This window comes from Microcaecilia unicolor, chromosome 12 (assembly GCF_901765095.1).
Source record: "Microcaecilia unicolor chromosome 12, aMicUni1.1, whole genome shotgun sequence".
Taxonomy (NCBI): Eukaryota; Metazoa; Chordata; class Amphibia; order Gymnophiona; family Siphonopidae; genus Microcaecilia; species Microcaecilia unicolor.
This window is the reverse complement of record NC_044042.1, coordinates 55,469,302-55,490,651: the sequence shown is the minus strand read 5'-3', so window position 1 is coordinate 55,490,651 and position 21,350 is coordinate 55,469,302. Positions and strand designations below refer to the sequence as shown.

The window sequence follows — 21,350 nt, the reverse complement described above, 5'->3', positions numbered from 1 at the left end:
GCCCACGAGGATCTGCAGTGGGAATCTAAGGTAGAGAAGAAAAAAAATGAGATAAGAAATTGAGTTGATGAATTGTGGTTCTGTCCCAGCTGTCAGTCACAACATCTGGAGATCACAGATAGTGACTGACAGAGTAACATAGTAGATGATGGTGGAAAAACACTACTATGCCATCTGCATTTCCAGTTACTTCTGCCCACACTGGTAAGGATATAGCCTAGCTGCCAACCATAGAGCATGACCATTTGTAAAGGTGTCACTCATTATCCAGAACAGTTTTTTTTAATTGTCTTTATCCTTAGTTCTCTAACATCTTGGGTAGATGAGCATACAAGATCCCCTATTTAATTCGCTCATATTATCAATCTCTTCCCACATCTAAGCATGAAGCTGTTGCCCAAACATCTAACCTCCTAAGTCCCCGGAGAAGTCAGCTAGACAGACCTGGCTTTGTGCTTGCCTGTGTTTCCACTAGAACTTTGTTATTCCTGTACTTCCAGCTTGCCAGACAGACCCAGCGGTTAGTTTAATAAAGCTGTTCTCCAGCACTTCTTTAATTTGGTGCTAGAAGTTTGACTCCCTTGCAGACTGCAAGTTGTAGCATTCTAGGAGAATCAGAATGAAATGCAGGGGTTTGCATTCTCCTATTGAACATGAAAGTTGGTACAGGAGATCCCATCTCATTCTGCATATTCTAATTCAGTGCAGGCATTCCCTTTTTGGTACAATTACTAAATGCTTTCATTATATCCTCTGTATGGTTTGTTTCTGAGTCTGAAACCTGAAAGAGTGGCCAAAGATCCAGACAAACCTCCACTAGTCTGCTTGGATTCAGCCTTGCTCTCTAGCAGTACCCTATCACCACCACCAGCTTATTGCATTGACTTGTCTAGACTCTGGGGAGTTGTAGTTTGCTGTATCACTAGATCATACATCCCCTGTCTCTTTTACTTTCTTGCAGCTATTGATGCTGGATGCTCTCTCTCTCATATCTCCATGATGTTCATTATTGTTTTTATCTTTTCTACCTACTGCATGAGAGCATTGCAGGCAGCCCCCACTCTCCATGAAAAAAATATTTCCTGACATTGTTCCTGATTTTACCCTCCTGAAGCTTAACATTACGACCCCTTGTTCTAGAACATCCTTTCCATTTAAAAAGGATTACTCCTTGTGAATTATTAATACCTTTCAGGTATTTGAATGTCTGTATCACATCTCTTCTGTCTCTATGCTCCTTTAGGATCTATCTGTCCATCTAGGTTCTTGTCTCACATTATGGTGCAGACTCAGCACTATTTTAATGGCCTTTCTTTGGACTATCTCCAGCTTATCCAGTGCGCTTGTTCTAGCAAAAAAGATGCCGGGACTCAAATGCTAGACCACCCTTCAGGAGTGGGGTGATCACTGAGGCACCCACCCCATAATAGCCAGGCCCCCTTCAACCAGTCACAGAATCTATGACAAGACTGAATTGGTATGTAGAGCCTGAGCTCTTTCATTAAAGCTTGGGGTCCATGGGTCAATTTTAGCAGACAATGGAAAAGGTGCCGGTACTCAGTACTCACTCAAAAAAAGCCCTGAGCTTATCTATATTCTTTCAGAGGTATGGCCTCCAGAACTGGTTCTTTCAGTGTCTTCAAGATCACAGGCAGTGCCTGACTCTCTTCCCTACTCTTGTGAGGTCACAGACAGTATCTGACTGCCAATCTGCTGCTCAGTGTCAGGAGATCAAAGAAAATGCCTATCTCTTCTGTTGTCTGGGACAATTTTCAAGCTGTCCACTTTTTAGCTGATGACTGAGCTTTTCCTTTAAAATCTGCTATGAGCATAAGGTACCTGCAGATTTTTTTGCACTTCCTTTTTTTTTTTTTGCATATAATTTAATCTGAGGTGTATATACCACCTTTCTGGTCTACCAGAAGACCCCTAAATGTGGTTTACATTAAGGCAAAAAACAGAGAGAAGTAAATAGATAGAAATGTATAAAAAATACAAAAACAAAAACAAAGAATAAATGAATGCAAGATATCATACAAAATCAACAGAGAAAAAATTATAAAATATAAAACAATAATGATCAGCCTCAAAATTCCAGGCTACACCCACTGGGGAAAGCCACTGCTTTCCTTATAGTTTAAAACAGTATCATCAATACATTCTCTTTTTCTGAAAAAATAGTTTGTATATTTGAAAATAGAATCTATGCACATTACTTGCCAATCCTTCCTAAAATATGCTTCTGGGAATGTTTTCCTCATGCTTCTAAAAGTGTACATGCTGTTTGCCAAATAGAGGAAGAACAATTTTCAGACTCTGTTTACCTAGGTAAATTACCATTTATCCCTATAAATGACTTGAAAATAGCCATCCCCTTTCTTTTGTGTGTGCCTATCTTCTCTGCTCTCAGTAATTTTTGCTATCCTCTTGTAGTGAATGCTATTAGCTGAAATTGGAGTTGTTTGGAAGTGAATGGGAGCCTCGTGCTGCCTGAAGATAAGAGAGCTGGGGATTGTGCCAAGGAGCATCAAGTCTTCCTTGCATTGTCAGGAGTCCAGCTACATGTTCATGAGACTATCCTAGCTGCATGGCAGGACTTCAAGCTTCCCTGTTTGCCAGAGAGCACTACCTTAGAAGTGTCTAGCTGAATATGAAGTGGTGGCTTTCACCTTCCAGTAGTCCCTGGGCACTAGGACAATTGGATGCCAACATCTAAAATCACAGCCAGACAGGAGGAGATCTCCTTCCTGAAATTTATTATTGTAGTGGGATTTGGGGGGTTCCTGTTGACAGTGACGCCTATCCAGCTTATTTTCGAAAGAGATCGCCGGCCATCTTCTGACACAAATCGGAAGATGGCCGGCCATCTCCTAAACCTGGCCAAATCAGTATAATCGAAAGCCGATTTTGGCTGACGCCAACTGCGTTCTGTCGCGAAGCCGGCCAAACTTCAAGGGGGCATTTCGGCAGGGTAGCGAAGGCAGGACAGGGCGTGGTTATGAGATGGCCAGCTTCGCCTAATAATGGAAAAAAGATGGCCGGCTCTGAGGAGCATTTCGCCGGCTTCACTTTATTTTTAGGACCATGTCTCAAAAAAGTTCCCCAATTGACCAGATGACCACTGGAGGGAATCGGGGATCACCTCCCCTTACTCCCACAGTGGTCACCAACCCCCTCTCACTTCAGGTAGGTGGACCCAGGCCCATCCTCCCCCTACCTGTTACACTTGTGTGGTAAATGGGAGACCTCCAAACCCCCTCCAAAACCCACTGTACCCACATCTAGGTGCCCCCCTTCACCCATAAGGGCTATGGTAATGGTGTACAGTTGTGGGGAGTGGGTTTTGGGGGGGATTTGGGGGGCTCAGCACCAAAGGTAAGGGAGTTATGCACCTGGGAGCTATTTTTATTTTATTTTTTTTAATTTTTAGAAGTGCCCCCTAGGATGCCCAGTTGGTGTCCTGGCATGTCAGGGGGACCAGTGCACTACAAATGCTGGCTCCTCCCACGACCAAATGCCTTGGATTTGGCCGGGTTTGAGATCGCTGGCATTAGTTTCCATTATGGGCGAAAACCGATGCCGGCCATCTCAAACCTGGCCATCTTTGACATTTGGCCGGTCCCAACTGTATTATCGAAAAGAAAGATGGCCGGCCATCTTTTTCAATAATATGGTTCGGGACTGCTTTTTGCGGCACCAACCAAATAGATGGCCGGCCATCTATTTGGCCGGCGCCGTTCGATTATGCCCCTCCATGTTTACTAAGGTGCGCTATGGGCGCATTAGCATTTTTAACATGCGTAAATGGTTTATGTGCGTTAAACCCTAATGCGCCCATAGAAATGTATAGGCGCATTAGCGTTGAACATGCCTTAAATTTAAAGGTGCGTTAAAAACGCTAACGTACCTTAGTAAACATACCTCCGAGTCAACTGACCATCAAAGAATGGTGGGCCTGTGCAACATTGGCACTTCTGGTAACAGAGTGGACTTCTAGTGCACTGCAGCTGCCCCTTAGGTCATTTCTTGTTCTGTCTATTGGGAAGTGGGTGCCTCTATATTTGCAGAGACTTGGCTTGCATTTTACTAATGTAAAATCACTTTGAAATTGTTCTCTAGAGGTTCCACAGGAAAATATTTGCCAGCAAAACCTTATATAACATGTGGTGGGAGCCGTTTGCCTGACAGTTTTGAGGACCAGACATCTTTGCTTATAACCAACCTGAAGAAGAAGGCCCTGCTTTCAAAAGCTTGTCAAAAATGTATCATCTTATTTTCCTTTCTTTTTATTTGTTTCTGTTTTTTTTAATCTTTAAAGAGAACTAACATGGCAATCACATAACTTTATCCGAGGACCAGACCAGGATGTTTTACATATGAGTTTTTATGGTGCTGTTTTATCTTTTGCCAAATATTTCCCCCTTACAAGATTTGCAGGAAATTTGAATCATTGGGCCAAAGAACTTTTATTTAAAAAAAAATGTGTGTGAGAAATATAAGAATAGCCATACTGGGTCAGACCAGTGGTCCACCTAGCCCAGTATCTTGGTGAGACTCTTCAAGTTTGGTGAAGAGAACTTCTCCTTTAGCTTCATTTTGGTCCCCATTTGAGAGCCATAAGATGGCAGGATCAAGTCACAGGGTCACCAGTTAGCAGAAACATAATATGGCATGCAGAGTACCATTTTGTCTTACACACATATTAAAGGATTATCCCACAAGGACATAAGAATAGCCAAATTTGGTCAGACCCATAGTCCATCTAGCCGAGTGTCCTGTTTCCAACAGTGGCCAATTCAGGTCACAAGTACCTGGCACAAGGCCAAATAGTAGCAACATTCCATGCTACCAATCCCAGGGCAAGCAGTGGCTTCCCCATGTCTATCTCAATAGCAGACTATGGATTTTTCCTCCAGGAACTTGCCCAAACCTTTTTTTTAAACTTAGATACACTAACTTCTGTTACTGCATCCTCCAGCAATGAGTTCCAGAGCTTAATTATTCTTTGAGTGAAAAAGTATTTCCTCCTATTTGTTTTATTAAATGTTTATTTTTCCAATAAAGAAAAATGCAGGCATTCTAAAGAAAAAATAAACCATAAACACAGCTCTACTGCATTAGAAGATCAAATCCACATCTTGCAGATACAACTGAGATACTCCATTATGTAAACATACAATTAAGAATAATTACAGCATGGAGATAAAGATACTAAAACCCATAATACAGCCTGTCACACAACTATCATAGGTAAACATCAACCACATTTAGTAGAGAGAAAACTCTCTAAATGAACAGGATAAAAAAAAAAGGAGTGGTTCTCATGAGTAACCAGGTATTTGCAGGGAAACTTTAGAAAGAATGTACCTCCTACAGCCAAACTACGAGGCTTAAGCTGAAAGAAGGCTTTACGGCGTAACTGAGTAGACCTGGCCACATCAGGAAACATTAATATAGTTTGACCATAAAAAGGCACTCCCTTCTTCTGGAAATAAACCTTTAACAAAGACAGTTTCTTCTCCATAGCGCTCAAAACAACCAACAGAATAGTCCTCTTAGATATACCTTCTTGGGAAGATTCCAATAATTAAGATTATCAAGTTATCAAAATCTCCTTCCTGGGGAGGGTTGCCTAACAGTTCTTGGCAAATAATACAAATCCTTGTTGCACAGCCTTCACATACATTTTGAATAACTCTAAAGGTGAAAGAAGATAAGGGCCCTGTTTACTAAGGTGCCCTAGCATTTTTAGTATGCGCTAAAGCTAGAGACACCTATAGGAATATATGAGTATCTCTAGAATTAGCCTGCACTAATTTTTAGCACACACTAAACAGGGCCCTGAGTTTGTGGAAAATGTAACAAATGCAAATTACAAGCCCTGGAATCATTTTCCATGGCTTCCAACCTAAGGTGTGTAATCAAACTATCTTTCTCCTTAATTGATCTGACAATCAGCAAAGGTAACTCTATGTATAAATAATCTTAGACCCAGCTGTTGAATCATTCAGTCTATTTATAACAAAATTCAAGTCCAAGTTTCACTTTATATTCCAACCATACGAAAGTTTATTCAGTTTTCTCCAAACGTATTGTTAGGTTTATATCTTCATGCTTTAAAACATCTTCTAACTTCAATTGAAATCACTTGCATATCTTTCCACACCAAGTTACATAAAGTGCAATAACCAGACACCTCCACCTACATGCGGCATGATTCGCCAATCACTGCTTCAGGGTGTGGTCCGAATTCTAACTAAAAGGTAAAACATAACATCACCTACTAGTACATTGTTGTTGGTCAGAAAGTGTATTAGATATTCTTTCATCAAACATTTCACATACCTCAATACGTAGCAGTATCTCCACTTTACATCGGTGTCTGCCATATTTACGCTTATTCCACCCATGCGCTGTGCTACGTTTTTATAGCGTTTTAAGGCTCAGAATGACAAGCCAACATGGCTCCTAACCTCCCCAAAGTGTCATCACATCTTGTTACATTGCAGCTGCCCAATCAATTTCTAAATTTAGGCCCCCAGGGGTAATGGTGCCTAGCGTATATATCCACCATTGCTCCTTGTAAATGAGCAAGCTGTCAATGTCCCCTTCCTCTCTCCCCAATTGAGTATAATCAATGACACGCTATTTTATGTCTAGCCAATCGTGTTGCTTGGTCAGCCAATGGCTTACAATGGGGGCTGTCAACGTGGCTGTGTGTATTCTTGATTTGTATTCATTTAATTTGTTTTTTACGGGTTTCGTTGACTTCCCCACATATATTAATTGACATGGGCAGCATATCATATAAATCACATTGCTGATATTACAGTTGGATGTTATGTTGTGCGGTGAAACCCCTCCTACTCCCAAGCACCTGCCAATCGGTGCCTTGGATAGTTAATGTGCACCATTGGCATTTGCCACATTGAGTATGGCCAATAAGATCCTCATGGTTATGTAGATATTCTACTCTTTTATAGGACAGCATTTCTCCTATAGTTTTACCCCTGCGATAAGCAATTAATGGTCTCACTTGTAATAAAGGATGTACCTGCAAAACAGTCCAATATTTATGAATCAAAGATGTAACTCTAGAACTTCCTGCCATATACAGGAGCACTGCTACTATTCTATTTTCTGTTTCCCTATCAGTATAGTTTAACAGCAAATCTCGTTGGGCATACTTTGCCCTCAAGTACACTTTCTTAATTGTTTTTGCAGCGTAACCCCTATGTAAAAATCTTTTCCATAGTTTTCTAGCCTGTTCCTCAAAGTCATGATCTTGTGAGCAGATCCCTCTGATTCTTAAGAATTGACATAGAGAGACTAAGTTTTAGCCTATATGGGTGGAAACTTTGAAATTATAATAGGCTATTTCTTGCTATCTCTTTACGATACACCGTAGTAATTAATTGGCCATGATCAATGATGACTTTAGTGTCCAAAAATTCCATTTCTTTTACATTCCATGTCAATGTAAATTGTAATGCCTTAGAATTTGCATTTAACCATGTAAAAGAATGCCTGTAATTGCTCCAATGAGCCTTCCCACAGCAAACAAATATCATGGAGTTACTGCTACATATTGAGGTATGTGAAATGTTTGATGAAAGAATATCTAATACACTTTCTGACCAACAACAATGTACTAGTAGGTGATGTTATGTTTTACCTTCTAGTTAGAATTCGGACCACACCCTGAAGCAGGGATTGGCAAAACATGCCGCATGTAGGTGGAGGTGTCCGGTTATTGCACTTTATGTAACTTGGTGTGGAAAGATATGCAAGTGATTTCAGTTGAAGTTAGAAGATGTTTTAAAGCATGAAGATATAAACGTAACAATACGTTTGGAGAACAAGGAATAAAGTTTTGTATGGTTGGAATATAAAGTGAAGTTTGGACTTGACTTTTGTTATAAATAGACTGAATGATTCAACTGCTGAGTCTAAGATTATTTAATCAAAGTATCTTTAGCAGCTGCAGCTTCTGCTGACTGACAAGATTTTATTTGAAAATCCACCTCATCCAAAGTTCCAAATACTTGAGAAAATTTAGAGTCTTGTTCATTAAATTTTCCTCCGATTTGTTTAAAAAGTATTTCCATGTAATTTCAATGAGTGTCCCCTTTGTACTTTTTGAAAGAGTGAAAAATCGATTCACTTTCACCGGTTCTACACCACTTGGGACTTTGCAGACCATATCCCTCCTCAGCTGTATCTTTTCCAAGCTGAAAAGCCCTAAACTCTTTAGCCTTTACTCATAGAGTTCCATCCCCTTTATTATTTTGGTTGTTCTTGCAATATTTTCTAATTCCGCTATATCTTTTTTGAGATACGGCAACCAGAATTGAACTTGCAGGCTTCTTGTAATCCTTAAATCTGGTTCTTCCTGCCTGTCATCTTAGCGCCATGTGGTTGCAAGATTGGTTGTTGATAAATTTGTAATTCTCATTCCTTTGCAATCTGCTCCTGGAATCTGTCTTGTTTTTGTTCCTCTGTCTAGCTTTGGCTCCACTTTTTGTACTGTTGAGTGACCATAATATTATGGTGACAGGTGAAGGTGAACTGAAACAGTAGGCATATTGTATGTGCGTATATAAGGAGTTAAATGTTTGGGAAACTGTCTGCTGACAGTAATGAAATCATGTTTTCAATTGAGGAAGTGTAAAGGTTCTGCCTTGTTTTGAATGCAGTGAGAATGAGGTACAGAGAGGTGAAAATGAATCAAGTGTGTGTGTGTGAGAACAGCATTGAGGGCCCCCACCATTTCAAGAAAACATCATGTAATGACTGTGTGCACTGACTTGACATTCCTTCCTTGGCATACCCCTGGAGATCCTTAAACACTGTCAGTGACGAGATCCTCATACCCACAGTTAGCTTAGCAGAGTTTAAAAAAGGTTTGGAGAAGTTCCCAAAAGAAAAGTCCACAAACCATTTTTAAGATGGACTTGGGACAATCCACTGTTTATTTCTGGGATAAGTAGCATAAAATCTGTTTTACTGTTTGGGATCTTGCCAGGTACTTGTGACCTGGATTGGCCATTGTTGGGAACAGGATACTGGACTTGATGGACCTTTGGTCTGTCTCATTGTGGCAATGCTTATATACTTAAGTTCTTATGTATGGGATGGCCTGCTCTTTCCACTGCCCTCTTTCCTTGACATCACCAGTCTCTGGATCAGTGTAAGGAATATTTTGGGATATCATGGTAGTTGTGGGATGTGCTGCAGATCCTGTCATATTACTTTTAGGGGTAATCAGGGAGAAGGACAACAGAACCTGAAGTGTTCCTTACAGGGCTGATCCATGGATTGGTTTTGCATTTGCATTGAGAGCAGGTGACTGACTGTAAAATGTTTTGCCTGTTCTGAAGTTAGCTCTCCTGCTCCGAGGAGACTTTAATTGTAAGCTTGTTTCGGGACCCCTAGGGGCCTGACCAATTCCTGTTGGGGCCATTTACAAGCTAATGTTCATTGCTGTGTCAAAAATAACTGGTGATGTTACCCTCTGCTTGTGAAAAACAGTGATGTCATTCCCAGCAAATCGGCACCATCCCCTGCTGCTATTGCTGTGAACTGTCAAGCTCTCATGGCCTGACCCTGGGTGAATCTCATTCTCTGCAAGCACGTTACAGGTCCTGGAAACTGCAGAGATCTTTCATTCCTTTCTATTTCTCTCTCTCTCTCTCTCTGTCTCTCTCTCTCTCTCTCTCTCTCTCATCCTGTTCTCAAATTTTCTTGCTTGGTTTGAGATGCCTCTGTTTCTTCTCAGTATCCCCACCTCCTCTGATCTAAAGCCCTCTCTCCCGCTCTCCTGTTTGAGTTGCTACCAGTTGCCTTGTCTGCAGGGCAACAGCTGGTTAAATTGGTCACAGCTCATAAAGCCACTGCCTAGCAAGTTTCAGTGCTGCTGTCTTGATGGATCTGGTACCTAGAAGAACTTGGTGTGGTCATCCATGGGGAGCAGGAGGCAGATGTCTGAAACCCAACTCAGGAGTTTGCTACTGCTGGTCAGAGCTCTCTGGAGACTGAGTGAATGCAGAGCAAATGTGGTAAACCACCTTCATGGAACTTTCCAACTTGTTCAAGAAATGCCTCTTAAAGGGACAGGGAGGGAGAGGAGTGTACTGCTTATGTAGGGTAACCAGCTGTTGCCCTGCAGACAAGGCAACTGGTAGCAACTCAAACAGGAGAGCAGGAGAGAGGAGCACAAGAGTAGTACTGGGGAGAAATTTAACTAACTGGCTAACGCTTAGAGATTAGAAACTGGTGAAAGGAGGGGAGGAATGTGATGTTTAATTCTTGGGCAGCATATTAGAATGAGTAGTGGCTTTTGACTGGGTCAGTTTATGAATGCATTTGGTTGAAAGTAACCCATATGTGACCATCTCCAGAAAAAGGTGACAAAAAGTCATGAGAAACAAAAAGGTTTTACTGAATTCTGTTAGACCAAACAATTTATACTACAACAGTCCAAACTCATCCTTTTTGTATGAACAAATAAAAAAGTTACAGAAGTTCAATCATGTAACTTTTTCAGACTGCTTAGTATGTATATTTTATCTATTGGCTATTTTTTGTTATAATATTGTATTGTAAACCACTGTGATAGGTTTCCCATATGGTGGTATATTAACAGGCTTATTTTCGAAAGAGAAGGGCGCCCATCTTTTGACACAAATCGCAAGTTGGGCGTCCTTCTCACAGGGTCGCCCAAATCGGCATAATTGAAAGCCAATTTTGGGTGTCCTCAACTGCTTTCCGTCGTGGGGATGACCAAAGGTCACGGGGGCATGTCGGAGGCATAGGAAAGGCGGGACTAGGGTGTGTCTAACACATGGGCGTCCTCGACCGATAATGGAAAAAAGAAGGGCTCTCCTGACGAACACTTGGACGGCTTTACCTGGTCCTTTTTTTCTTACGACCAAGCCACAGAAATATGCCCTAAATGACCAGATGACCACTGGAGGGAATCGGGGATGACATCCCCTTACTCCCCCAGTGGTCACTAACCCCCTCCCACCCTCAAACAAAATTTAAAAAATATTTTTCCAGCCTCTATGCCATCCTCAAATATCATACCCAGCTCCATGACAGCAGTATGCAGGTCCTGGAGCAGTTTTAGTGGGTGCAGTGCACTTCAGGCAGGCGGACCCAGGCACATCCCCCCCTATCTGTTACACTTGTGGTGGTAAATGTGAGCCCTTCAAAACCCACCAGAAACCCACTATACCTACATGTAGGTGCCCCCTTCACCCATAAGGGCTATCGTAGTGGTGTACAGTTGTGGGGAGTGGGTTTTGGGGGGTTCAGCACCCAAGGTAAGGGAGCTATGCACCTGGGAGCAATTTTTGAAGTCCACTGCAGTGCCCCCTAGGGTGCCCGGTTGGTGTCTTGGCATGTCAGGGGGACCAGTGCACTACAAATTCTGGCTCCTCCCACGACCAAATGGCTTGGATTTGGTCGTTTCTGAGATGGGCATCCTCGGTTTCCATTATCGCCGAAAATCAGGGATGATCATCTCTAAGGTTGACCTAAATTTCGCGATTTGGGCGTCCCCGACCGTATTATCGAAACGAAAGATGGCCGCCCATCTTGTTTCGATAATACGGGTTTCCCCGCTCCTTCACCGGGACATCCTGCGAGGACGTCCTCAAGAAAACTTGGGCGCCCCTTTCAATTATTCCCTTCCACGTAAACTAAACTAAAAATTGTCCTTTCTCGACATTTTGGATCTGCTACTTTAGTCACCTTTTCTCAGAGGCAGTCACATATTCTGCAGTAAGATCAAAGCTTTCTGTGTATGTGTAGGGGAGGGGGGACCTGCTTATATATTGATATAATAACCGTATCCTGCCTGGAAGTAAGTGCCAGAACTCAGAGCCAGATGTACCAAAAACTATTCCTGTAGGAAACAGAAGGGAAAATCCCTTGTGTGTTAATGAAAAATATAAATGCTGTTCTCTGTAGCTCATTGTAAAATGAATTCTAACTTCTATCTCTCCAGTGTGAGGACAGAGATGCTCCAGGTGCCAGTATCTTCAAGTTTTGGAAGGAGTGTGGCCCCCAAATATGCTCAGTTTGTCAGCACTGCAGCATAGTGATGTGGAGCAGAAAAGTGGGGTGTCACTAGATAGATTCCAGCCTGGACCTCTTCTTCCTACTTAAGTCAATGCATTGCATGAGTGGTGCAATGCTACTGTGGGGAGAGAAGGGAGCAGAGCCTGGGGAGAGAACCTGATGCTTAGTCTGCCAACTAGTGACCCACATGGTGGTGAAACTGTGCTCTGTATAAGAAGACTGGAACTGACAAAGGTCAAGGCCATCCCTGGTGTAAATGAATCTCAGCTCATTTTGTTCCCATTTTCACAGGTGCCCACGGCTCAAGAGAAGAGCCCCAGTTCGTCACGGCTCGTGCTGGAGAGAGTGTCATCCTGGGATGCGACGTGATTCATCCAATTACAGGGCAGCCACCACCTTACGTGGTAGAGTGGTTCAAGTACGGAGTTCCCATCCCCATTTTCATCAAGTTTGGGTTTTATCCACCACACGTGGATCCAGAGTATGCAGGTGAGAGAGAGGTCAAAGGGACACTGTGGTCTTATTTCTTGTTTTCCTACTAATGATGCTAAACTGTGAGCTCTCTCCTAGATGGATAGCTATTTGGAGTGCCACTACATTTTGGTTTCTGGATGGTGTCCCCCACACATTTCCACTGATGAACACAAACCATGCTCTGAGAAGAGCCCCTTTTGGGGAGGGGGGATGAATACTAAAGGAAGGTTGCGCTTTCCAGCTTAGCTTATCTACAACAGGGCATCTCTCCAGGTTGAGCTTGAGGTCTCAGGTTTGAGCTTACTAAAGTCACACTCAACATTTCCAACCCCAGCCTGGGGTTTTCAGACCTTTTATAGGGTGTTACTATTTTCTTGGGGGGGGGGGCGGGGAGGCAGATCTGATGCTGTTGATGGCACTGGCAATAGAAGGTTGTCTGCAGGCAAGTTTACACTAGCATGGCTGGGCCCTACTTCTTCTACCCTACCCTGCCAATTGGGGTAGCCCTCTGATCCAGACCATCCAGTTCCAGCTTTGCCCCACAGACTCATAGTCTTGCTTCTCATAGAGAAATTGGAGTTACAGCTCCATCAATGCAGTGAGGCAAGACCAGGACTGGGTCAGGTTGCAGCTCTACTAACAACCGCAGGGACGTAGCCAGACAATAGATTTTGGGTGGGCCTAGGTAAGAAGTGGGTGGGCACCAAGTGTTCTCCCCCCCCCCCCCACCAAAAATATATGTCAGTTGGCAGGAAATGCAGGCATGCGCTGAAAACTGAGCATGCACAGGTGCCGGTATCATGGAGAGTAGCGCTTTCGTTACCATCAGAGGGAAGTCTTCAGCTGGCAGAGCTTGAGATCCCCACCAGCTACCGCTAAATGTGTGCTACTGTTGGGTGGGCCTGAGCTCTAAGTGGGTGAGCCCCAGCCCACTCAGGCCCACCTGTGGCTAAGCCACTGTTAACAAGGCATCTTTAAACCTGCGTTGTATAAGTCATGGGTGAGGTATGCCAGAGTAGCTCAGTCTCGATGCCAGCCAGCACTGGAACTTAGGGGAAGACAGAATTTGATTTTTTTTTCTTTGAGAGAGGGGATACTAGGCAGGGGGATGGAAGCGGAATGAGGGGGCCAATGCTAGGCAGGAAGTTGGAGGAGGAAGAAAGAAGAGGGGTTCCTGCTGGACTAGGAATGGAAGAGGTGAAAGAAGAATGCAGGGCAAGAAGCGATGGGGAGAGAACGTGTGATGTGGGACAAGGAGTGTTTGGGGAGGGGGGAGCAGAAAGAGAGGGATGAAGTGTAAGATGTGAGGAGGGGGAGGAGAAGAGAGATCCAAGCTCTGTAATGAAGGGGGAGAAAAAGGAGATGCTGGGCAGGAGGGGAAAAGGATGACATTCTGCAGGGACCGCTGCCATCAGAGGGAGAGCCTGACCCCCTACTGCCAGAGGAGAGAGCATTGGCAAGTTAAAGGTGCATGTTTGTTGGTATGTGTGTGTATGGGGGGGGGGGGGGGGGGGTAATTCTGAATATCTGCCCTGAGTACAGAAAAAGGCTAGTTCCATCAGTGATGCCAGTTGATCTCGAGACCTAAGGCTGCCCAGTAGACTGCTGGTTGAGATGACATGCTATTGATGTGAACACTAGGGCATGCAGAGGGGCTCTTAGGCAGAAAGTGCATTGTAAATCGTCTTGTGCATGCGTCTCCCACCAGGTTTCCAAGCTCCATTCTTTGTCTTTTGTTTTCTGCTTGCAGAGAGGAAAGTGATTCCCCTCCCCCCCCCCCCCCCCCCCCCCCACACACACACACACTTTCTCTCCAGAAGCTTTGGAGAATTAGGGTCAGGCCAGAGCACAAGATTGCAGGTATTGATGTAATAGAACTGAGAATAGGATTTCTTTTGGTCCACTGTGCTTCAGAGGTACTGGAAGCTGAGAGAGATGGTGGACTAGGATACCGACCAACTCACGTTCATGGAAGAAAATGGAGTCTGTGCCAGGCACTTTCCACTGAAGGGTGCAGATGGGAAGTGAGGAGAAATGGGAGGGATTTATGTGTGGGGGGATAGAGGGATGAAATAAGGGAAATGGATGAAAAAAAGGAAGAGAGGGCTTATAAATAAGTTTCATAGACTGAATATTTACTAGTAATGTCTCATAATTAGACATTAGAACTGATCTCTCAGTCTGGTTATCTAATACCCTTGGCTGCTGGTTCTCTGTCTGAACTGTTTTGCTTGTGGCTGCTGGGGGGGGGGGGGGGCCTATAAGATAACACATGCTTTTAAAAAGGTACAGGATCATTATTCAAAGTGATTAACCAGCCAGAAATAACTCCTGGCCAGTGGGCTATCTGCTGATATTCAGTGACACTTAAGCAGTTAGTGCCACTTTTAATGTCACCACTGATTGCTACAATCAAAGCCAGCTATTTTTTGGGTAGTTCGGGAACAGAGTCTGGATCACAGGACATAGGGGATAAGCATGGGCATAGTAAAACGGAGAAATCAGGACACTGAGGTGTGGTGAAAAAGGCTATTAGGAGTCTATATATTTGAACTCATAAGTGCAATTATGTCCATTCCCATTACAGTACTGCCTGCAACCAGTATTGCTCCATGGTGCATCCGCACCTTCAATACTCTGTGCAATTCTGGTTGCTGCATCTCAAAAAAGATATAGTGGAATTAGAAAAGGTACAGAGAAGGTTGACAAAAATGATAAACGGGCTGGGACGATTTCCCTATTAGGAAAGGCTAAAACAGCTAGGGGCTTTTCATTTTGGAGAAGAGACTGCCAAGAGTAGATATGATAGAGGTCTATAAAATAGTGAGTGGAATGGAATAGGTGGACATGAATTGCTTGATTACTCTTTCCAAAAATACTAGGACTATGGGGCACACAATGAACCTATTAAGTAGTAAATGTAAAACAAATCGGAGAAAATATTTGTTGCCAGAGAAATGTGGTAAAAGCAGTTAGCTTATCAGGGTTTTAAAAAGGTTTGGATAATTTCCTGAAAGAAAAGTCCATAAGCCATTAAGAGAGAATCCTTTATTACACATCAATAGGTTCATCTTTTTTGATAAATCTGCTGAGATCTGAGACTGGATTCCAGGTGAAAGCGTCAGTGAGAGAGATCTAGAGTCATTAGTATAAAGCCTAGGAAGGAATCAGATCACCAGGGAACAAGTTTAAAGAGAGAAAAAAAAAGCCTCACAACAGAGTTTTGGGGTATACCAACTGAAAGCAAGATTCTAGTACAGGAAGGTCCCATATGAGATACATGAACGGGTGCAATGGTAGACACAGGAGGAGAACCAAGATAGAATGGAGCCATGCAACTAGAGTTGAGATTGGGGCATAAAGAATTCTTTGGCTATCTACAAGTGAAGAGCTTTGTTGGACTGAGGTGGATGGCAAACAACCAGGCTTTTCAGGAGGAGTGGGTTGATTTAATCCTACTAAAAAAAGCAACTAAAGATTGGGCTTATATAAGATACGTCTTGACCGGTAGTGATTCAGAAGTGGTAGAGATCTGAATAAAGAATTAGATGGAAGTGCTTGATCGACTGCCTTTGAGTTGTAATGCTGATATTTTGCTTATAAGGAAGACGTGTAGCATTGAAGAAATATATTTTGCTTAAAGGGGTGGGGAGCAAAGCCACCAACATTTGCATCTTGGTATATGGAGGCCCACCTGCTGTTGTGCTAAGTTTCAAATGTTGGTGACTCTGTCCCAACCCATTTAAGCATAATGTATTTCTTAAGTGTTAAACAAGCTTTGCTTACAAGTGAAATATCAACACTACAACTGAAAGGCAGTCAATCATACTAATCCAGTTGGAATCTTACTATAGTCTAAGGCAGAGAAAAAGGTTTATGGACATTGGCACCCGTTTCTAATGATGTTAATTCCAAAATGTAGGAGTACTGTCTTGACTACCACTGCTGTATGAAAGGGTGGAATAGATGGGAAGGGAGGGAATATTTTTGGGGTTGCTGATACAGCAGTCGTTCTGTTTATCAAATGCTGAACAATAAAAAAAAGAGTGAACTAAGGGTGTGAGCAGCTACCATGGTTCTGCCTCTGTCACATGATGGAGAGCCAAGCACTCTATTGTGGTTGGCTGTGTAGCAGTGACAGTTCCATTTGAAGTTCCAGAGGTCGGAGACTCAGGCAGTAGGTTCCGGCCTTGCGGCTGTCTGGGGGTGGGGGAAGGGGAGGGTTGGGCTGCCCAAGTTCAGTGCCTGTGTAAACATGGGACTGGGCTGAGAAAGGAAGAAACTTTTGGGGAAATAGTAACAGCATGGTGTCCTGAAGCTGTCCTTACTGTGCCTAATGGTATATTTGACCCTGGGTGAGAACAGAATGCCACAGGGAAACATGAAACAAAAGGTAAGAGGCAAAGGGAAGTGAGTAAGTGTAAAGCAGAAAACTGGGACATTGCCTCAGGGAATCCAGAGCTGCTTTCTAATCAGGAAGCGGAGTGTGGTAGCCGTGTTAGTCCACTCTTAAGGTTATCAATAGAAATCAAACAAAATAAAACATGGAAAAGAAAATAAGATGATACCTTTTTTATTGGACATAACTTAATACATTTCCGATCTGACGAAGAAGGGCAACCTTCGAAAGCTAATCAAGAAATGTATTAAGTTATGTCCAATAAAAAAGGTATCATCTTATTTTCTTTTCCATGTTTTATTTTGTTTTCTATTGATAATCAGGAAGCCAAACAAACACTGGAATTTCTTTGTAGCTCTGTTGGATAAATTTTCCTCCTTACTGCACTGGAGGTCAAATGCAGAAATCTATCCCAGTTCACTTGCTTGTTAATAGCTGCCCTGTGTAAAAAGGGTTTCTGCACTGAAGTTAACTCCTGTGGTAGACAGCACACATCGTATTAAAATCCATGATAAAGAAGCTTTTAATCACCTTGCAGCAATGCAGAGCTGTGTGCTAATGTATATTGTGGGGGCACAATGCCATAAACCTACCACCAGGTCTGAGGTGGTGTAAAGAGCCCCGTGGTCAACTAAGCATCTGCACTGCTCCCCTCTGAACTGATGTCCCAACAAACTGCTGCTCTGACCTAACTTGATCCCCCTCCCTCCCCTCCCCGATGTTGGAAAAAAAATGTTCCTGGTGTGTACTGCACCAGCCATCTCTGAGCCCCTACAACCTGACCCCCTCCCTACTACTTAAAAAATCCCTGGTGTCTTGTTCCACCACCCCCACCCAATATGAACCCTTCTCCTACTCAAATATACCCAACTTGACATTTCGTTCTTTAGATTGTAAGCTCCTTTGAGCAGGGACCGTCCTTCTTTGTTTATTTTGTACAGCGCTGCGTAACCCTAGTAGCGCTCTAGAAATGTTAAGTAGTAGTAGTAGTATATCATTCCTTGGGGTCTAGTGGCCTGCACTGCCATCTTGGAAAATGGTGGTGGCTAACTCTGTGTCATGCATTCAGTGGGGTCAGCCTGCTAAATAAGGTATCCCTCCCTTATTTGGTAGTCTGGGCCTTTATGACCTGGGGGGGGGGGGGGGGTACTATTACTTATCATTTCTGTAGCGCTACTAGATGCATTTAGTGCTGCACACTAAACATGTAAGAGACAGTCCGTGCTCAACAGAGCTTACAATCTAATCAAGACAGACAAACAGGACAAATAAGGGATAAGGGAATTACTTAAGGTGGGAATGATAAAACCAGTTAATGGTTTTTGTTTGGGTAGTGAGAATTGGGATCATGTCAGGTGTGTGTGTGGGGGGGAGTGCCATTAGACACCAGGGATTAGGAGTTTGGTTTAAGGAAGATGGAAGGGAGGGGCAATGCAGATGCTGATGGTTTTTATTTTTTTTAATTTCAATGTCCCCTTCCTGTTATTGCATGGTCCAATCACCCCTCACATACTGACAGGAAGGGCAACATGTTGCAGTGAGCTGCAGATTACTGCCATGATTTCAATGCAGCAGTAATTTGCATGCTCATTGATTACCGCATCCCGCCATAAATTATTTGCGGGAACCTCATGTTAGAAGCCATGCTCTAATGTGCAGCTTTCTGCCTCAGCCCCTCTGTGTATTATTTGAGAAGTACTGTGAGTTATGCAGAAACTGGATGGGAAGGGGGCATCTGTGAAAGGCACCCTGACAGATCTGAACCTGTCAAAACATTTCTTGAGAGAGTGGTATGGATTATAGGTCTCAAACTGAAGAGAGACCTGGCCCTCTCTTTCTCTGCTCTCTCCAGGTTTCTACTTTTTTTTTTTTTTTTTGCTTCTACCCACAGTTCCTAGTCTTTTGCCTTCAAGCAGGAGGGGAGTGGTTGCCATTTAATTATCATGTGTGCCCATTATTACATTAGGAACTGTTCAAGACCTTAGCTACTCTCCTCTATCCATTCCTAGTTGTAGAGATGACATCATGCCAGCTCATAAGTTGCAGAGCAGGCTTCCTTATCATGCCTAAGTACACCCTGGCTTCTTCATCTTTCACACTATTTTTATTAAGTAAGATTTTTGCTATTGACATTACTCAGTTTTTTCTCCAGACCTCTTCCATTCACCCTTGATTGGAGACTCTTACCATCCTTTTGGAAGAAACATTACTCTTTGGCAGTTTCTCTTCCGGAAGGTGTAAATGCTCCTGTTCCTTGCAGGCGGCTGAGAACCTGAAGCTGTGAAATTTGGTGTGAATTCTACCATCCTCACTTACTCACTGTGATTTTGTCATGTGGCCTCCTTGTGCTAGTTACTACCCTTAGCCCCTCCCTTTCTCCTGCTTCCTTTCCTTAATCATCGTTTCTTAATAATAATTTAAAAAAAACCCCAAAAGAAAAAAATACTTCCCTTGATCTCTTGTTCTTGGATTGTTTCTGTTAAGCTGCCACATTTTAGTGTTGGCACCTTCCTTAAGGGGTGGTTCTAGTGCTTTGGGATGAAATTTGTATGAAAGGCATTGGAAACTTCATTCTCTTCTTTGTCTTCCCACCCTGAGTTTTCTGATGGGAAGCTTCATGTCATGTGTGCTGCTGTATTTGAAGATGCTCTCTATGACTGGCAGCAGATCTGTAACCTCTATGATGTGCTGTGGGATTCTTCCTGGGAAACTGGGCAGGGCTGCAGCTCAGTTACCCGGGATCTCACTTTGGTGAGGCCTACAGGAAAAATCAATACATCCTGGAGAAAAGGGGGGGCACAGCGGGACCTTTAGGGCCACAAACATGGCAATATTAAGACAGTAGGAAGAAGGGGGATGGGGGGGGGGGGGTCATATCTGGGAGAGATTCCTAATCCTTTCCTGTCAGTGTATATTGCTGTTGTATCATTTTGTTTCTGGGAGGTGTCCATTCCCCCTTCAGTCTGGAGGGATTCCAGATGTGCGGCTTCTGCACAGCAGCAGCGACGTTCATAGCCGGCCATAGAAACTGTGGCATTAATCTGGAGCAAAGTAAATGCAGGGCATAATTAAAACAATGTTCCTGCACTTTTTGACTCCCCCCTCCTTCTTTCTAATCTTAGTTGACTGAAGATGCTTTGCAGGAGTCTGAAAGCTTGGTTATGTAACACATTGTCCCCTTTCTTTGTATTCTTTGTGTTTTTGGTACAGCAGCTAGCCAGTATCTATCAAGTCTGACATGATTGTTGGTTGCAAAGAAGTAAGTCTAGACAAAATTGAGGGGGTCTGAATCATGAAAGCTTTTCTCCTATTGTGTGTGTCAGTGGGCATATTCCTGACTACTTTTTGAGTTTTGCTCACCTAGAGATTATTGGAGGATGGAAGAGAGAAGGTCTTGGTTGGGTAGAGGGAGGAGCACATATTAAGCAGTTCAAATAGAATACCAACATTTTCTCATTAATTTGGGGCTGCAATTCATTTGCCCACATTTAGACATCGAAAGGGCAGTTCTATAACAGGACACCTGGTAAGACCCTTATTCTATAAAGGAACATAGGCTCCTACTTTCCTTTAGATTACTAGGCTAACTAGGTGTATGCTTGCCTACAATTTAGTACGGGCACTTGTGCTAGCCCTGCTGTAATTGCAGGTGCTAAGGACTAGATAGTATATATCACTCCTAAGAAATCGCCAAAAAGAAATATGCCTAGGTGTATTCTATAAAGTACGCCTAAATTTAGGCATACTTTATAGAATACGCCTAAGTTTCCTTGTGGTTTATAGAATACTCTGAGTGCCTGTCTGTGCGACTAAATTAAGTCATGGGCAGTTACACCAAGTAAAACTTGGTGTACATGCTGACATCTAATTTAGGTGCAGACTGGGTATATTATCATTAGTGGAGGAGTGGCCTAGTGGTTAGGGTGGTGGGCTTTGGTCCTGGGGAACTGAGTTCAATTCCCACTTCAGGCACAGGCAGCTCCTTGTGACTCTGGGCAAGTCACTTAACCCTCCATTGCCCCATGCCATGAGTGGGAAAGTGCTCGGTACAAATGTAACAAAAAAAAAAAATCTAGAATACAGCCAGAGCCCAATTGCCATCTAAACAACAATGCAGTGGCCAAACGAACAACACTCAACAAAACCACAACTGCAAAACAGGCAGACCACACAGACAACTACAAACTGTTAAAAACACCAATATTAAACATAACACGTATGTCCCAATACAAATAGGTTACATAAATGCGAGATCAGCAGTAAATAGGACAACACTACTAAGAGACTGGATAGAAACCGAACAACTCAGACTACTGCTCATAACTGAAACATGGCTGCACCTTGAAGACGACCCTGCACTACTAGACCTATGCCCACCAGGATACAAAAT

At 43.2% G+C, this 21,350-nt stretch overlaps 1 protein-coding gene across 1 annotated transcript in view; it reads left to right on the top strand.

The window, feature by feature from the left end:
• Positions 1–21,350, top strand: part of IGSF9B (immunoglobulin superfamily member 9B) — a 179,031-nt gene that overhangs the window by 38,541 nt on the left and 119,140 nt on the right. The window contains exon 3 of the mRNA XM_030220462.1: positions 12,379–12,576. Within this exon, the coding sequence (XP_030076322.1) occupies positions 12,379–12,576 (198 nt within the window). The remainder of the gene's footprint in view (positions 1–12,378; positions 12,577–21,350) is intronic.